General features: G+C 48.7%; 1 protein-coding gene across 17 annotated transcripts in view; it reads right to left on the bottom strand.

Moving 5' to 3' along the window:
- Positions 1-1580: 1580 nt before the first annotated feature.
- Positions 1581-15969, bottom strand: part of GRIN1 (glutamate ionotropic receptor NMDA type subunit 1) — a 62622-nt gene continuing 48233 nt past the window's right edge. For 2 of the 17 annotated variants that reach the window (XM_090022059.1, XM_090022062.1), the window contains 4 exons: positions 14166-14264; positions 13628-13738; positions 11971-12133; positions 1581-3806 (listed from right to left, as the gene is read on the bottom strand). In XM_090022059.1, the coding sequence (XP_089878185.1) occupies positions 3790-3806; positions 11971-12133; positions 13628-13738; positions 14166-14264 (390 nt within the window). In that variant the 3' untranslated portion in view covers positions 1581-3789. Of the gene's footprint in view, positions 3807-9287; positions 9492-11970; positions 12134-13627; positions 13739-14164; positions 14265-14875; positions 14918-15969 lie in introns of those variants that run through there. The other 15 variants (XM_090022064.1, XM_090022076.1, XM_090022066.1 and 12 more) reach the window with 13 other exon arrangements.

Genomic DNA, 15969 nt, shown 5'->3' with positions numbered 1-15969 from the left:
AAATTCTTTATTTGCAAGCTTTCAGGCACAGGCGCCTTTCATCAGGCATAGGAGATTGCAAAGATTGTAAAAGTTCTCCTAGGATGTCTCCCTGATGAAGGGTGCCTGTGCCTGAAAGTTTGCAAATAAATATTTTTTTTGCAAGTATCTAGTTGGTCTAATAAAAGATATCACCTCCTTGCTCCAGTAGCATTTGGGTAGTTCCTGCAGTGCAGAGCACCCAATGTGTGCAGGGGGAGGGGGTACTGCTCCCATACTACAGCCACTGCACATAGCAGAGAGCCCTGCTGGTGCAAGTCAGCACAGTTGCACTGAAGCAAGGGGAACTGGTGGGGCAGCAGCACAGTACTGAGGATATGTACTGTCCTTAGGAACTACCTCTGACACCCTCCAGCACTGCACACCAACAGAAATGCTGGCTTAACTCAGGGGACCCAGCTATACCGGGCTTATCCTTCACAGCCTGTGCCTACTTAAATCCAGTGCCAGATGTGACGGGTGTCAAGGAGGGAGACAGATGCAGACAGATTTCCAAACTGCCTAATTATGCTTGATTTTAACCTGGGGGTGTTGGAGGAGCAGCCGCTGAAGGAGGAGCTGCAGCTGAACTTTTCCTTAGGCATGTAACAGATTGCTTAATTACGCTAATGAATAAAAAAGGGCAGGATCTAAATCTCCAGGATTGCAGAATGACGACTGAGGGGCAGGACCTAGTCCTGGGTGCCAACTGTGACAGGGTGCCGGAACCTACCCTGCCTCCAGGAAGTCTTTGCTGCTGTAGGGACAGCCCTGCATTACCTGTCCAGAGCAGCTGGACAGTGCAGCCCTGCCCCCAGCAGTGTATCTGTGGGTGGCAAGTGGAATAGTTCCCCCCCTCCCCCCAAGTTTTGGTCAGAGCAGGCACAGCTTGGTGCCCCATAGTACAGCTGGGGTGGAAGGAAACAAGCTGGGCACGAAGCCCAGCTTCATGGAACCCAAATCATGGGGCTGTTGCTGCCTGAGTGGATACTGCTGCAGTCACAGTTATAGCAGCTGCTTTCAGTGTACAGAGAGCCCATGCAAGTAAGACTCCCCTACCCTCACCCCCACACCCAACAAGGGGTTACCCCCTCCTCCCTCCCGCCCCTGAATAAGCTTGCTGTACCTCTGCTGCTAATGAGTGTAGATGTCTGAGGTTGCCTGGGCTGTGGCTGCCTTGCAGGACTGCCAGAGGCTGGGGAGATGCCAGGGTTGGGATGCACTCGTGTGCAGGCATACATGTGGTGTGAGCCTGCCCCAGCCAGCCTACATGGCATTTCCTTCCAGGGGCCTGGGGCGGTTGGACATGTCCCAGGCATGTCTAGAAAGGTGGGTCAGGTGCAGATCAACAGTCTGGCTCTGGGCCCTTGCACACGTTTCACAGGCTCTCAAGATTTTGGGAGCTCCTGCACAGCCCTCCCCTCTGCATGGCTTCTGTCTCTGGCTTTTAGTAAAGACTCTTTGCAAATGGCACCAGCTGAGTCTCTGAGGTGACCTGCCAGTGTGGGGGTTGCCACTGAGGCTCAACTTTTCAACAGTTACGGCAAGGAAGGAGGCACGTGGCACTGCAGTACTCATCTTTAGCATCCCGCCGGGACTTTACTCAGCTCTTGCAAAACCCATGTCTTAAGTTACATTACATCAAAGTATAAAGGATAAAAGATTGAATCCTCACCAGGTATAAACTGGCATCACCTCACTGGACTCAGCGGAGCTGCATTAATCCAGGGAGCTATGCCATTACACCAGCTGATGACTAGGCCCACTGGTCCTGGGAATGCTGCACAGTGCAGCTCCTTCTGCAATGGCCACCAGTCCTCAGAGTCCAGCCCAGCCTTCCGAAGGGGCAAGCCAGTGGCTGCTGCTCCTCGCATGCCACCATCTGGCCATGCTGGGCTGGGGACAGGATAAGCAGAGGGCTCAGTGTTCTGGTGTCAACATTGCAGATGGGTTTGCTTTTAAAAAAATGTATCTACATCTCGCCTAGTAAAGGGTAACAGCAGCAGCAGCTCTGCTGGCACCCAGGGCAGCTGGACAGGGGCAGAGCAGGGCCACCAGCTGTGCACTGCTTGAGAGCAGGCTGCAGTGAGGGTGGAGGAAGAGGCTCACTAAGCTAATTCCCCACTGCCTGCACAGAAGTTTGTGGGAGCCAGCAGAATGATGCACACTGTCCTGTATGAGGTGGGGGGAGGCACTCTTCCAGAAAGGCAGGGTGGTAAGGCCTGTCTCATCCCAACCTCTGAGCTGGTCTCATTTTCAACGAGAAAAGATAGAGAATCAGGTCACAGCTGCAGGATGGGCCAGGTCCCATCTCTGTACACACTAGGACTCTGTGCTGGCTGAGGCCCACTGGTGTTGCTGCTGTGCTGCTAGCCAGCTCATGCCGCAGGGAAGATCTGAGCGTCCAGCCAGTATGGGCACTTCAGGGTACATGCTCCAAGGATGACCTACAAGCAACAGGCCAACAGAGCAGGATTGGAGTCCATGCAGGGATACCAGAACCTCCTGGGCTCATTCAGCTGGAAGGCATCTCACTGCTACAGAGAGCCTTTCTCATCAGATTGATAGGAAGTGCAGTGCCCCAAAGGAATCTGGCAAAAGCTGGGACAAGGAGGAAGGGTAGAAATGGCAAGGGATGGGAAGCACCTCCACAGCCTATTGTCATGACACATGCCCAGCACCTGTCAGTGCCTGGTGCAAGCAGCAACCGCCACCCCCTACTATAGTATTACAAATGTTAATGGAGGAGCTGGGCATCCTCACTTGCTCTGTGTGAGTGGGGCCTCGTGCAGGTTTCGTGTGTGGAAGACGTGCGAGGGAAGTGTGTGGAAAGCCCCTTAGCCAACTGTTGCACAGCCAGCAACGTGTTTCTAAGCCACTCCCATCAAACCAGGGTGAATGAGTGTGGTCAAGGGGCAAACGAGTGAGAGACATATCACCAGGCCTTCCCCCCGCATGACAAAGGCTATGTAAAAACAGCCTACTCTGGTGGGAGCCAAGAGCAGTGCGGGTTTCTTGTGCAGGCAGGTGAGATGGAGGAGGGAAGGGTGGAGTTCATGATCATCTGGAAAGGAAGAGAGCTGAAAAGGCTTGTCCCAACTACAGCCACAGAGAACACCTGTTGATCACTGTCCCCTAAGGCTGCATCTGTCTCTGAAACAGACACACTGAACAGAAGCATGATCAGCTATGTACAATCATCCACTGCGCTGGGAATGTTAGCACATCACACCATAGTCCTCCAGTGTTGTGTGAAATAGGTTGCGTAGGGTATGCATGCACTCACGAACAAGCAGGATTGTAGCAAATAACTCTCCTCCCCCTGTCAAGGAAGATACGTTTGCAATCATCCCTGCTCTTCTTGCTTTCTTTCCACAAGAAGGACAGGTGCCACGGTGCAGCAGAGCTGTTCTTTCCTTGAGTCCAGCACATGATCAGCCAGTGGCAATACTGATTAAAAACAGCACTGATTGGAAGCAGTTGTCTTTGTACAATGAAGTTCCAAAATGGGACCTGGTCCTGTGGAGCAGCCTGGCATGCTGTTATTGCCAGTGAGCCTAGGAAGGGAAGGAGATATACAATGATGTCACTGCGTATGGATGAAGGATGCTTCCCTCTTGTCTCACCAGTAAAGACCAATCAGTGTCACTTTGAAAGGAAGTCCTGGCTGTGCCTTCCTAGGCTGCCTGGCTAGGACCGATGGCTCCTGTGGGAGAATGTCACACCACAGTGCTGACTGAGGGGTCGGAGAGGTTGAGTTGCCCGGTAATGTCAGTGGGATGATACTGCTGCAAAAGACAAACGCACAGACAAGGAGAACATGGTGTTAGGTAGCCCTAGCACTTGCTGCCTGGTTAAGCTCAGTTCAAACATGTATCCCTACAGGAAATTGCTCAGGGATGATGCAACAGCAGGAAAAGTGCTGCCGTCTTAAGAGACAATTGCAAATGCAGTCAAAGCTTGTCCAGAGGTCACTGCAAACAGTTGGCAAGCATCCCACAGCTCACCTCTGACAAGTGCATGGAGTACAGTACAGTTTCTACAGAATATGGCAGCTGTGTCGCTTACTGAGTGACTGCCTCTGCTTCAGTGAGGAGCTATTGGACTAGAAGATCCTAGGAATCGATTAGAGCCAGCCCATCGGGTTAGTTATAGTTTGGAGAGTCTGGCTGGCTTTAAACAATTGACTTGCTCCCGATGCCTACCTTTGCTTTAAGGTCAGGGCACTACCCTCTGGGTTCCAATGACTCTGTTTTTATCTTTCCTGTCACGCTGGTAAAGAAATGTGCAACTTGGCTTTATTTGTGATCATCTGAAAGACAGCTGTTAATGTGAAAATGCCATGTTGGTCCTGTATTAGAGAAGTGGCCTGGAATTTGGATTCTGTTTTCCTCATAGAAGGAATTTGGCAAAAGCTACCTGGGAAAAGCCATCCTAGTTATACAACTCACTGCCAATAGCTGTAAGGATGGCAGAGATCAATTTAAATTGGAAGGAACCAAAATATCTCCTTTCCCCAGGAAAGGCTTCATAACTAGGCAGACTCATTCTTTTTCACTACTCTTAACCTCACTGCCTGATCAGCATAACCCCTAGCACAGAGCTGCATCCTTCAAGCCCACCACCATGAAGTCTGGGAGAAAAGGTAATACCACCCAGAAATTCCCAGAAGAAAAAGTCATGTTCTTTATGGATCCAGATATGGCCTGTCAACCTTAACTTCTTTTTTCCCCACTTGGATACTACAGGGCCCAAGCCAGTGCCTGCAGACGTCAGTGGAATGATGGCTATGGATTCCAGTAGCCATTGGAGCAAGCCTAGAGAGCAAAACATCCAATTTCCATCCATTTGGGCGCTATCTTCTACTCTTTCACTCCTCTACCCCCCACTATTAACTGCTCTGTGCTACCCTGACTTGAAACCTGCCCTCTGAATGCAGAAATCCAGGGCCAGTTTCTATACCAAACAAAGACTACTGAACACTCAGATGGACATGCACATTGCACCACTTCTGATAAAAAGGAGTAGCTGCATCCCAGGTTGTATGCGTGAGAGAGATGGCATCACCTGTGGGGTCCAGAGACACAAAGAGGTCTCATATGATGTATAAGGATCAGTGGCCCATCAAGTTTTCTGTGGGTTGTGTGTCTCTAAGAATACTCTCAGCCAGTGCTTGCTTGTGCCTTGTACTATACTATGAATGACTATATCCACCTTGTTCTGTATTTGCTGGTATTTTACCATTTTGCATTGTTCCTGTGTGTAATTTATTTACAGATTTTATGAGCTTCTGATATGTGCACATATCAGGCCTGTGAATTACGGCTTTTCAAAGGATATAGAGGCTTATGGCATGGGTATTTGGACTGTGTGTGTTTTATTCAAAGATAAAGACTGTGATGGTTCCTTTGGGGGCTGTAGTGTCATAGTATCTGTGTTGATAGATTTGTGTATAAATGGAGAAGGAATAAGTTATAGCTCCATAGACAAGACTAAAGTGGATTTTATACTGAAAGCAGGAATCCAATCTTCTTGTTAAATACAAAGAATATACTATGAATTCCACATACAAATTATTCCTTGAATGAATATGTTGGAGATGATAAGCAAATCCACTGGTTAGTTTATAGAGATAAAAAAACATTAAAATGGAGCCTCTAAGTATTTTTAGTTAGGCCATTTTTCGGCCTGTACAATCCCACCTCAGCCCTCATCTGTTTACACAAACCTGGGTAAAGTGGTGAATTCTGAGTAGATCTGGTGCAGTATGTAGGGTTTTATTTTGGTCTAAGAAAGAAACTCATCAAGAATTTCCCTTTTTCAAAATGTATGTCAGCTCCTACAGTTCTCAGTGGGCACACTCATACTGCTATTAGTGTGCAGCAATACGCTCCAGCACATATTGTGTCAGAGTTAATTGCTCCCAGGCACCACACTTGAACGTGCGCCTGTGACCACAGCATGCTGAACTGGATCAGAGCTAGTCCCAGCTGGCAGGAGGCCTAGGGGGTCAAGCCTGCCAGCCCAGAGCTGCTCTGATCCGGCTCAACATGCTGTGGAGAGGCTGGCTGGGGTATAAGGGTGCTCCAGCATGGGGCTAGCTGGCAGGTAGCCCCCACACTAAAGCACCCTTATGCCCCAGCCAGTCCCATCAGCATCTACATGTGCATTGCAGCGCAGTAAAAAACTCTGCCACAGGATAGTACATGTATTTACAAGAACTAACCTGTGGTGGAGTTAGTTTACTGAGGCTGAATAGGGCTGCATGTGTAGATGCTGAGACATTTACTGTGGAGCTAATTAGGCAGCTCCACAGTAAACGTTTCATGTAGACGTGCCCAGTAGATCATAGGCAACAGGCTGTTAGCTGTGTAACTAGGGCGGCACGGCTGGGGCAGCAGCTCTGGGTGCCAACTTGGAGGGCAGGGCAAGGAAATAGCAGCTAATACTGCCACCAGCTGGCTATAACATAGGCAGTGGCACTTGGGAAGCACCACTACCTCTTGTGCCACTGCTGCCCCTGGTGCCAAGCTACCCTGTTACACCTCTGCAGCCTGTTCACCAAATCCCTTAATCTGAATTTGAGAGTGCTCCTCTTTTGCCTCCTGACAGCTTCACTCTGAAGGTGATATAGCTGCATTCCCACTGGATAAATATGGGAGGCAGCGGCTATCTTGGCTAAGAACCTTATGCCCACTGAGAACTTCAGTCACGCAGCAGCAGTCAGTTTGAAACAGGGAAGCTTTGAGTGTCATCTGAAGGCAAAGATTTTTATGCACTAATCTCTGCAGAAGGAAGATTTTTAATTAGAAAGAATAGTAGCCAATTATGACACTTGGTGTTTAAAGATAACAATGTGTAGCATGGAAGGCAGCAAAAAAGGGATGCTAACGTGTTTGTGTGTGTTCAGGCATGTACACACATATGCACACATGCACAGGATTGCCAACAATGTTCCAAACAAAAAAAAGAAAAGAGGTAAGTCTACAAAATGGGGGAGGTGGTTAAAAAGAAAGATCAAGTTGTGAATTTCTGGTCAATCTTTTGAGCTGGAACTCCCCGACACCCACCATGCCCTGTGATGAGAGGGGAGGATGACCTCCTCCCTGAGGCAGAGTACAACAGCCCTGCTGAGGGAGCTCTAGCTGGAAAGACCCAGCTGAGTGTAAACCACACACACGTGCATAAGACTGCCTGGTGTTGTGGGCCTCCCAGCTTCACCCCAAGCACTGCAACAGATTGGTGCTGTGTCCTCACCTACCTATATATGCACTTCTCTCTCCCCGCAACCAACTATATCATCACTGCCTCCAGTCTGACGTCCAGCCACCCATCTGTCAGCCTAGGCACCTAATCTTCAGTGCTCTAAGGCATTTCACCCACTCTTCCGGCTGGAGGAGGGAAAAAGGTTGCTGCTGGAAGCTCCTCTGCTTCCCTTTCCCAGGCCTGCAATGGAGAGGGTGGTGGGAAAAACAGGGAGGCAATGGGGGGTTTCCCCCAGGTGAGGTTGAACTACCCTGAACTACTGGGTTGTCTGCTCCCCTTTCTCTCCTTCTTTATCCTCAAACTTTTTGCACATAGGAAAGGGGGAGGATCTGTGTCCACCTTCTGAGAAGCTGCTCTTTCCTCAGAGGTTGGGAAGGGGCCAGGAAACCAGTCAGAGGGCAGGTCTACAGGAGATGCTAACTGCACAGTAGCCTAATTCTACTGTGCAGTGGCAGGCAGGACAAAAACCATGTTAATATGTTACTGCGCAGTAGTATTAGGCTATTACATTGTTAGTGTCACTAAAAAGCTGTGCACTGACGTTACTGCACAGGAGTGACAGTTAGTGCACACTGATTTAGTACTTGGTTATACGAGTACTAAACTTAATACACAGTAACTGTGCCCAGAGAATTTTTTTTTTGCTTGAGCATGGCTGAAAAAATGCGTGAGGGCTGAAGCCTCTGGAGTCACTGAGCCTGAGTCTAATGGGCTAACTGCAATTTATTCACAGGACTTAGCAATGCTGGCATGTGCACGTATGCATGTACATGAAAGGAAATACAAGGGTGTGTAGGAAGAGCTTGGACTTTGGAGAAGCTGTATATGAGGGAATGTGGAGAGCAGGGAAGAGGAAAACCAGGGTGTGCAGTCTGACTCATTGTGTGGCTCTGCAAAGTCCCAATAGAACAAATCTACCTGGCCAATGCAGTCTGGGACATTTGCACAATTCCAAAATGGCACAAAGTAGCCAGATACTGGTGAATTTGGCCATAAAAGTTTAACTGCAGGAAGAGGATTTCAAGCTAAAAACTGTATCTTGTCCAATCTTAGAATTGTCCCATGCTGACATGCTCTTCAACTTCCTTGGGTAGTGTTCCTGCATTATTAGTGTCCATGTGATAATAATTTTAAAAACCAAGGACATTTCCAAATATAAAGTATGTTAAAATGGAATTAAAGTTATGACTACATATCAGTAATTTAGGATAGTTTACATTACAGGAATGATTTAAGTAGCCCAAAACAAAATGTTATCACACCAAAATTAAGAGTTCATCTTAACTACAAAAGGACTAAAGCATGGCGAGGTATGGAAATGAAAGGAAGGCACTTGCACAACCTAAAGCCTGCTTTGTAATGAGACTATGAAGAAAAAATATAGGCAACAACCTAATGTCTTTTAAAATCAATTTAATCTAACATGGGATCATATTATAAATCATATGTAATAGTCTGGATTGTCTTTTTTATTAAAAATTGTGTTTTTAACTAAATGCAATGCTTGTGGGAAGTGTCTGTTTTCCTCAATTTTTCTATTAGGAAACTGATTATTTAGTAATTTGGAGGGCTAAAATACTTGGTTTTTAATTGAAAAATCAAAATTTTCTGCAGAACCCCCCCTGATCTTCTGAGAGGCTGGACTAAAATACATCAGTTATAACTGAATAGGCATTCATGACAACACCGTGCAACTCGTACGGTGGCGGGGGGAGGAGGGGTGTCTGTTAGCAGTTTTATGCTTATCTGTGGGATTAAACTGTGCCTCCCCAGGGCATACGAGGTGTGGTATAATTTCTGTGAAGATGGGGACATGTCCAGGAGCAGCTAATGGATGCAATGCAGTTTCTCTGGTGTTTCTGGGGTATATGACATCCTGGTAGGGGCGTGTGTGTGTTTTACAGGATCTCAGGGGGCTTTTCTGGGGGCTGTAACATCTTGGGTGGTTGCAATGGACATTAATACATCAGCTCTATGGGCATTATGTGAGGTGCAGGAATTACCTATGGGGAATAAACGCATGTCCTGCTGTGTCTGTGGGGATTATGTGCACCCCAAGTATTGTCACTGGAGAGGCTGTGCATCTCAGATGGCATCAGTGGGGGTTAGAACATCCAGAGTGATTTCCAAGGGGCTGATTCTTTCCCAGGGGGCATCTTGGGATCCACAGTGCCATCATGTCTCTCTGGCGCTCTAAGGGGGTCATTCTGTGGGATTGCAGAATAGAATCCACCTTTAAAAACACAGACAATGACAAGGAAAGAAGCAGGCTGCCAGCTTTGCATCTTTCACGTGTGTTTCCAGGTTGGATAGACTCCCTGCTGCTGGAGAGTCCCCCCTCAAGCTCTACAGGTTGTTGTAGCCTGAGTGTGCCCAAACCTTGCCCATCTGAGGCCTGTCTGCCTAAGCCTGATACTCAAAAGACAGCAGCTGGCTGTTGTACTCATCTGTAATAGGGCAACACAGTCCTGGAAGATTACCTGTCCCCAGGAGACGATGTGCTCTGTTTTTGCCTGAGACAAGTGGAGCTTTCCACAACATGAGAACATCAGACTTTCTGTACCGGAGCAGAGAAGCAGCACAGGTTGTCATTGTGAGTCCTCTGCTCTAGCCACTGGGAACACCAACTTGTTGCTGGATGATCTGTTGTGACATTGGCCAATCAGAATTCCTCTCCTCTGTAACAGCCCACATGGTAGTGATGTCTTTGAGGAGATGGTACTTCTAGCAGTGTTTTAAGAGGTGGTAACAGCCAGCTCACCTACCCTTCAGTAACACTTGTCCCAATCTATACTAATGAAATGACAGAAGCCTGCTATAATACCAGGTGGCTGTCACAGCCACCAAGTTGGTTCTTATTGGACTTGCACCCCAGAGCTGGCAGTGGCACCCACCATTGAGCATGTGTCACTGCACCCCTCTGGGCAATCCCTCAGGGAGCATCAGCAAAATTACCATGGGTGGTAGCTAGTGCTGGATGCTACCAAAGACATACTACACTTGTGTGCTGGACGAGGGGGTAGCCATCACAATAGCATAGGTTTCTACAGCCAGGATTAAGAAACTAGCTTTTTGCAGGTGGAGCTGTAACAGACTCTGCCCCTCTGAGTTAATTAGCTAACAAAGGCTAAAAGGAAATACTTTCCCCTAGTGTTGCCATGGCCCCAGACATGTTATTGCCAGAACACAGCTCCCTGCACCTTCTGGGGGCAGACATGAGTTCTGTCTCCATGCCTGTTCTCTTTGTGCATATCCCAGGACTATGCAATGCTACTTGCCTACAAGACAGGTGGGAGGAATGTGCCTCATGCCTCTGCTTTCCCGAGATGTGTGCACATTGCACCTACAGAACCAAACGCATGGGGACAGCGCCTGTACTCTGTTCCTCCCTCCTGGTGGCTGCAGGTGGGGGTGCTCCTACCATAAGTCAGCACCATCCTTTTGAAAGGTCTGTGTGCTCTCAGGCCAAGAGGCCCTGCATGAGTTGCACCATCCCTTCTATACATCAGTTTGACCCTTCTGAGAAAAGAATTTCACCTCCGTGCTGGCGTCATAGCCACCAGACAGTGCTTCTTTTTGAAGGGCTCCTCAGATGCAGCAACCCCCCAAATTAGGGCAGCGAGCTGGGGCAGTGGGATTTTGTCCCTCTTCTGCTGCAGGGCTCTGTCTGCTTTCAAGGCGAAGGCCTGTTCAGACTCTAGCTTTCGCTTCCAGGGCACACAGTTGCCAGGGGAGACTGCATACAGGGCAGAGGGGTGCTCGGCTCCCAGCAACTCTGCTGCCTCAGGGAGACCATCTGAGCAAACCCAAGCTCTCAAGGCCCCTGTGTCACTGCTTTCTTTGCAAAGCAGAGAGACCATCGCTACTGCTCTATCACTACTATACGAGGGAGCTACACCCAACCTGCTGCTCAACTCCACGTGTCAGAGGGACCTAAGCCTCTAGTGGGGTAGGCTGTGAGTGAATAGGGCCAGGCTTCTGGTGCAGGCCTGGCCCAAGCCTCTCATTGTGGCTTCCCACCCTTTTCCCCAACTGAGGAGAGAGCACAGTAATCTGAGGCCTTGGCTGTCCTGTCATGCAAAAGGGATATGGGAGGGAGAGTTAAACTGTAACAGCCCCATGGACCCTGACATAAATTACAACCATTCACTCACACTCAACCACCCTCTCCACCCAAGCAGAGCACTAACTCCACCACGCTTCCTCTGAGCAGCTCCCCTGCCTGGAGTCCCCACACTCAGCTCACCACGGCACTACCCCGGTCCAGAACAGCAACGCCTTTCATTCGCCCTACAGCCCTCCGCCCCTCGGAGGTAGCACTGAGGGGTTCAAGCAGGGGCCTCTAGTCTGTAATTTCCTTAATCCTGGCTCTGGGACTTGCAGTCGCAAGCACCACACAACAGACATGAATGAACTGTCCAGGCCACCCCTGCCAAGCCTCCCTGCCCCTCCACACCACTCCCCATGCCCCGAACCCATGTCTCTTCTTCCTCGCTCCCTCCCCTCTCCCCCACACCCAGGCTAGTTTCTCCTCCCTCCCTCCCTAACCCCCGTACCCATGGGTCTTCTTCCCTATGCCCTCCCATCTCTGCACTTGCAGCTCTTCCTCCTCGCTCCCCACACTGTGCTCCCTCTTCCCCCATGCTCAGTGTTTCAAGCTGTGGAGAAAGCCACAGCCACAGTCACCTTCCAGGGGAGTAAACTCGTGGAGGACGGTCGCCGTGACACCCTCACCGGCTGGCCTGCAGAGCTGCACTGGGTTCCAGCCCCTGCGCAGGATGGTGATGGGCAGGCACCAGTCCCCAGGGGAGCTCACCGGTGCAGGCTGAGGCGTGGGGAGATTTCCTGCCTAGAGAGCATTATGGGGACAGCATTAGTAACAGCAGGGATGTTCAGCTGTTACTCATGTCTGATCCCTTCTTCAAGGGGTGGGGGGCTGCCCCCAGGCTACCCGTGGCACGTGCTGTGTGCCCTGAGATGACAGCTTGTTCTGTGAGATGGCAGCAGCAGAAGCAGCAGTGGCTTCTAAGGAAGGGGCAGCCCAACACAGCCCAGCTGAGGGCTCAGTTGGCAGCTTGCTGCTGCGCATTGGGCCTCATCCAAGTTGTGCTCCTGGGATCCTCTTGGGATCAAGCCTGCATTAGCATAAAATGGAGTCACCTCCATTTTGCATACAGAGCCAGGGCCCAGAGTGACCATGGGACAGCACATGCTGGTCCCTCGGAGTCCCTGTGGCCTCTATGGGCTGCAGCCCTATGAAGATGAGCTGCACTGCAGAAAGTGGTGGGCTGCGTTTTGCCACCCCACTTCAGCAGAAGGCTTCCTCATTCCCAGCCATGCATCATGTCTCTAACAGCCTCGATGAGACCCCCCCTGAGCAACCCTGCACTGGGCACACACCTGCAGACCACAGCAGGAGGCGATTTCAGCGGATCGTTAATTGGCAGCAAAATGCATCTCCCACCTCCAAACGCTACAACAAATTAGCCAAAGTGCAGAGAGTGCCATACAACAAAAGGCGTCATGCAGAGGGGACAGATGGGGCATTATCTTTTAGTTCAACAGATTCGGCAGCCCAACCTGATTGATTTGGCTCTGAAATTCTATCAAGAGAAGACATGTTATTTCTGTTTGACAGTTGTTGCACTTTAGAGGCAACAATTTACAGACTTCCTCTAATTTCACAGAAGGAGTTTTACTCCAAGCAGAAAAATACAGCTTTTGAATCAGGTTGGGTTTTTCCAAAACTCCTCTTTTAACCACTGATGTCTCTCTTTTAGAGCTGCATTAATACTGGTCATAACCAGAGACAGCTGCCACTTGTGCGCTGAGGACTAAGTCCCGAAAGCTATCAATCACAAACAAAAATCACATGTATAGAATGCAACACGCATGGCTTTCGTGAGGTGAGACAGTGCCCAAATTAAATCAGGGTGATTGTTTTAGGCATACAATGACACACAGGTACAGGAACACTCAGGAACAGAAAAAGAAATGTCATCGGTTTCAGAAGATCAGCACCAGTAAGGTGAGCAAAGAAAAGAGAAGAAACTCAAAAATCATCCAGTCAAAAAACAAAACAAAAAAACTTAGTAGCATCTTCAAACTCATCACAGGACTACAAACCATCTCCTGCCTGCCCTCCAGGATCCCAGAATCCTTCGAGGTACATGGGATGACTGACTCACTGACTCACTGACTGACTGTCGACGAACATGAGGCTATGCATGTACACTGGCAGCTTCGGGATGAGTGTGTGGCAGTCAATGGGATGGCAGAAGAGAGAGAGAGAGAGAGAGAGAGAGAGAAAGAGAGAGGGCAGAATTGTTCTTCTTCCTCTTACCGTATCTTTGGAGGACCTACGTCTCTTGAAGCTGGAGGCCAGGGTGGAGGTGATGGACCTAAAAGTGGCTTTCTTTTTAGGGTCAGGTTCTGCTCTACCACTTTTTCTATCCTAAAATGAATATGTATAAGTGATTAGATCTCTAGTGTGTTTTTTGAATCTCTAAATCTAGTTGAATACTGCCCCATCTCATGTCCTTCATTTAGGTAAGAGAGCTACTGGAGATGTTCTGCTGGTGTCACTCCCAGTCCTCCAGGGGCCACCTTGGCCCTGACCTGAATCAGGATTTACAAAAGGGCTGACTCACTGCTAAGTCTATTTGGACTGGGCTAGGATCTGGAGAAATGAAAACCCCTCTGGGGAAGTAGCCCTGCTCTCCTCTGTGTTTGTTTACAGGCCTGATCGGCTAACCTGACTTCCCCTGGGAACAACTGGAAATTCAGTGGCTAAATGGCATTTTGGTCGTAACAAACATGACTCCTGCCCCTTGCTTCCACAGCTAGTCTAGCTAGACCGAGAGGTGAGATGCTGCACCTACCACTAAAAAAAAATGCTCAGGGCCTTTTCTGAAGCTGAATCCTAGCGCCACAAGAGAGAGAGAGGACTGCATTGAAAGAGAAGTCATTGTATGAATATTCTGTAAAAAATGTATTCAAAAATTTAAATGATGCATTTGTGCAAAGCCGAACGTTTTCCAAAGTAAAAGGAGAAAAAAAAGGAAAAGAAAGGGAAGAAGCAAAGCGTTAGCGCTATGATGTCATCAGGGGGTTGGAATGAACTAAAAAAGAACAGAACTCAAAAAATGTAGCCATCGGTGTTAGCGAGTCGGACCTGGTTGGCACAGGCTGGGAGCACCAGCCACCAGGGCACAGGGAATGGTTGGTGGTGGGGGTCTGGCCACTCTCTGTGGCGGGTACTGACAAGGATTCCTTCCCACATGCTTTAATGCCAATGAGCATGACCTTTCCAAATGGGGATGGTGTAACCAGGTCGGGCTCTACCAACGTACGGGGGTAACCAAAATGTATCCCGCTGGTGCGTAGTGCATGCTCGGGGGATACATTTCCTCCTCCTTTTCAGTTCTCTCTTTTGCAGACATGCACAAACAGAAAGGAAAGCAAGATGGATGGAATGGAATGTCTTTTTCTTCCATGGCATCTCAGGAAATAGCCATGGCAAAACTGTGATCCCAAAAAACCATTATTTTTGTTTGTTTGTTTTAACAAATAAATCTTTCCACTTGCCTACCTTCTAGTAATGTACCAGATACTAGTGGTCTGACGTTTCCTCCTGTGGAAAAGTCTTACATTGTCAAACTGATCTTTATCATGAGACTCTGTTTATACCCACAGGGCGACATGCTTAGCTCACAGTCCCACAGATTCTGCCCAATGACCCAGTGCAGTATTTTCTAGAAGGTTGGCAAGTGAAAAATGGCAGTGTGACTATAGTGCTCTGTCCCAGCAGACTTAACCACTTCAGTGCTGCTGCTTTTTGGAAGCAAAGAAAAAAAAGAAATGGCTTTTCAATACTGTATTAGTGAACTGACTCCAAAGAGCTCTCAGTTAGTCTAATATAGTATATAGCAGCCTGTCTTCATTCTTTCCCTCTGCTGCTTTCAGGGAGGTTATTACACCCGAGCAGCCCTTTCCCATGCCATAGTCAATGCTGCTATCACATGGCCATTTCATTTCACTTGTTGAAAGTGACACCCCAATCATTGTTTCTTTCTTTCATTCACTCTTTCTTTGAAGGGTGGTGCCCTTTAGTCAGATAAAGGATCTTTTACTCTCTGAAGGCTGAGTTGCTTCCCAAAACAAAAAGAAGCAGCCCAGACCATTCAGAGACAAGCTCCACAGGCCCTAAACTGGGGTTACAGGACATAACGGCGTTGATCCCACAGCAACTGGGAAAGAGAGAGCTCGGCCAGGTAGGCTGGACCTGGCTCGTGTATGTCATCATAATCAGGTGTCATTGTCAGGCATAAGAGATTCCTTCTGGACTTCCCTTGCTTTCAGGGCAAGGAGAAACCATGGCTTTGTAGACAAAAGCTGTCATAACAAGCCCTTTGGCATGAACCCAGGGGAGTCTCTGTGCTAACAGGAACTGTCATTAATAGCACCCAGCATGAATCTTGGGCATCAAGAGATGTCCATTGTCTCCAAGTCTGTGGAATCCAATTGACAAGAGCACACACCACCTCTTTTTGGAACTGGTCCCAGTTAATGACGATTGCAACTGCACTTATGCTGGGGGTTAGCTTTGGCTTTGTTTCATTAATGGTCACTTGAGCATTTCACCACATAAAGAGCGGGAGAGAAGCAGTAGAAAGGGGTGTTCAT

Source organism: Crocodylus siamensis, chromosome 11 (genome assembly GCF_052110815.1).
Source record: "Crocodylus siamensis isolate JL-2025a chromosome 11, ASM5211081v1, whole genome shotgun sequence".
Classification (NCBI taxonomy): domain Eukaryota; kingdom Metazoa; phylum Chordata; order Crocodylia; family Crocodylidae; genus Crocodylus; species Crocodylus siamensis.
Note: the sequence above shows the minus strand (reverse complement) of the source record. Positions and strands in the feature narration are given on the sequence as shown.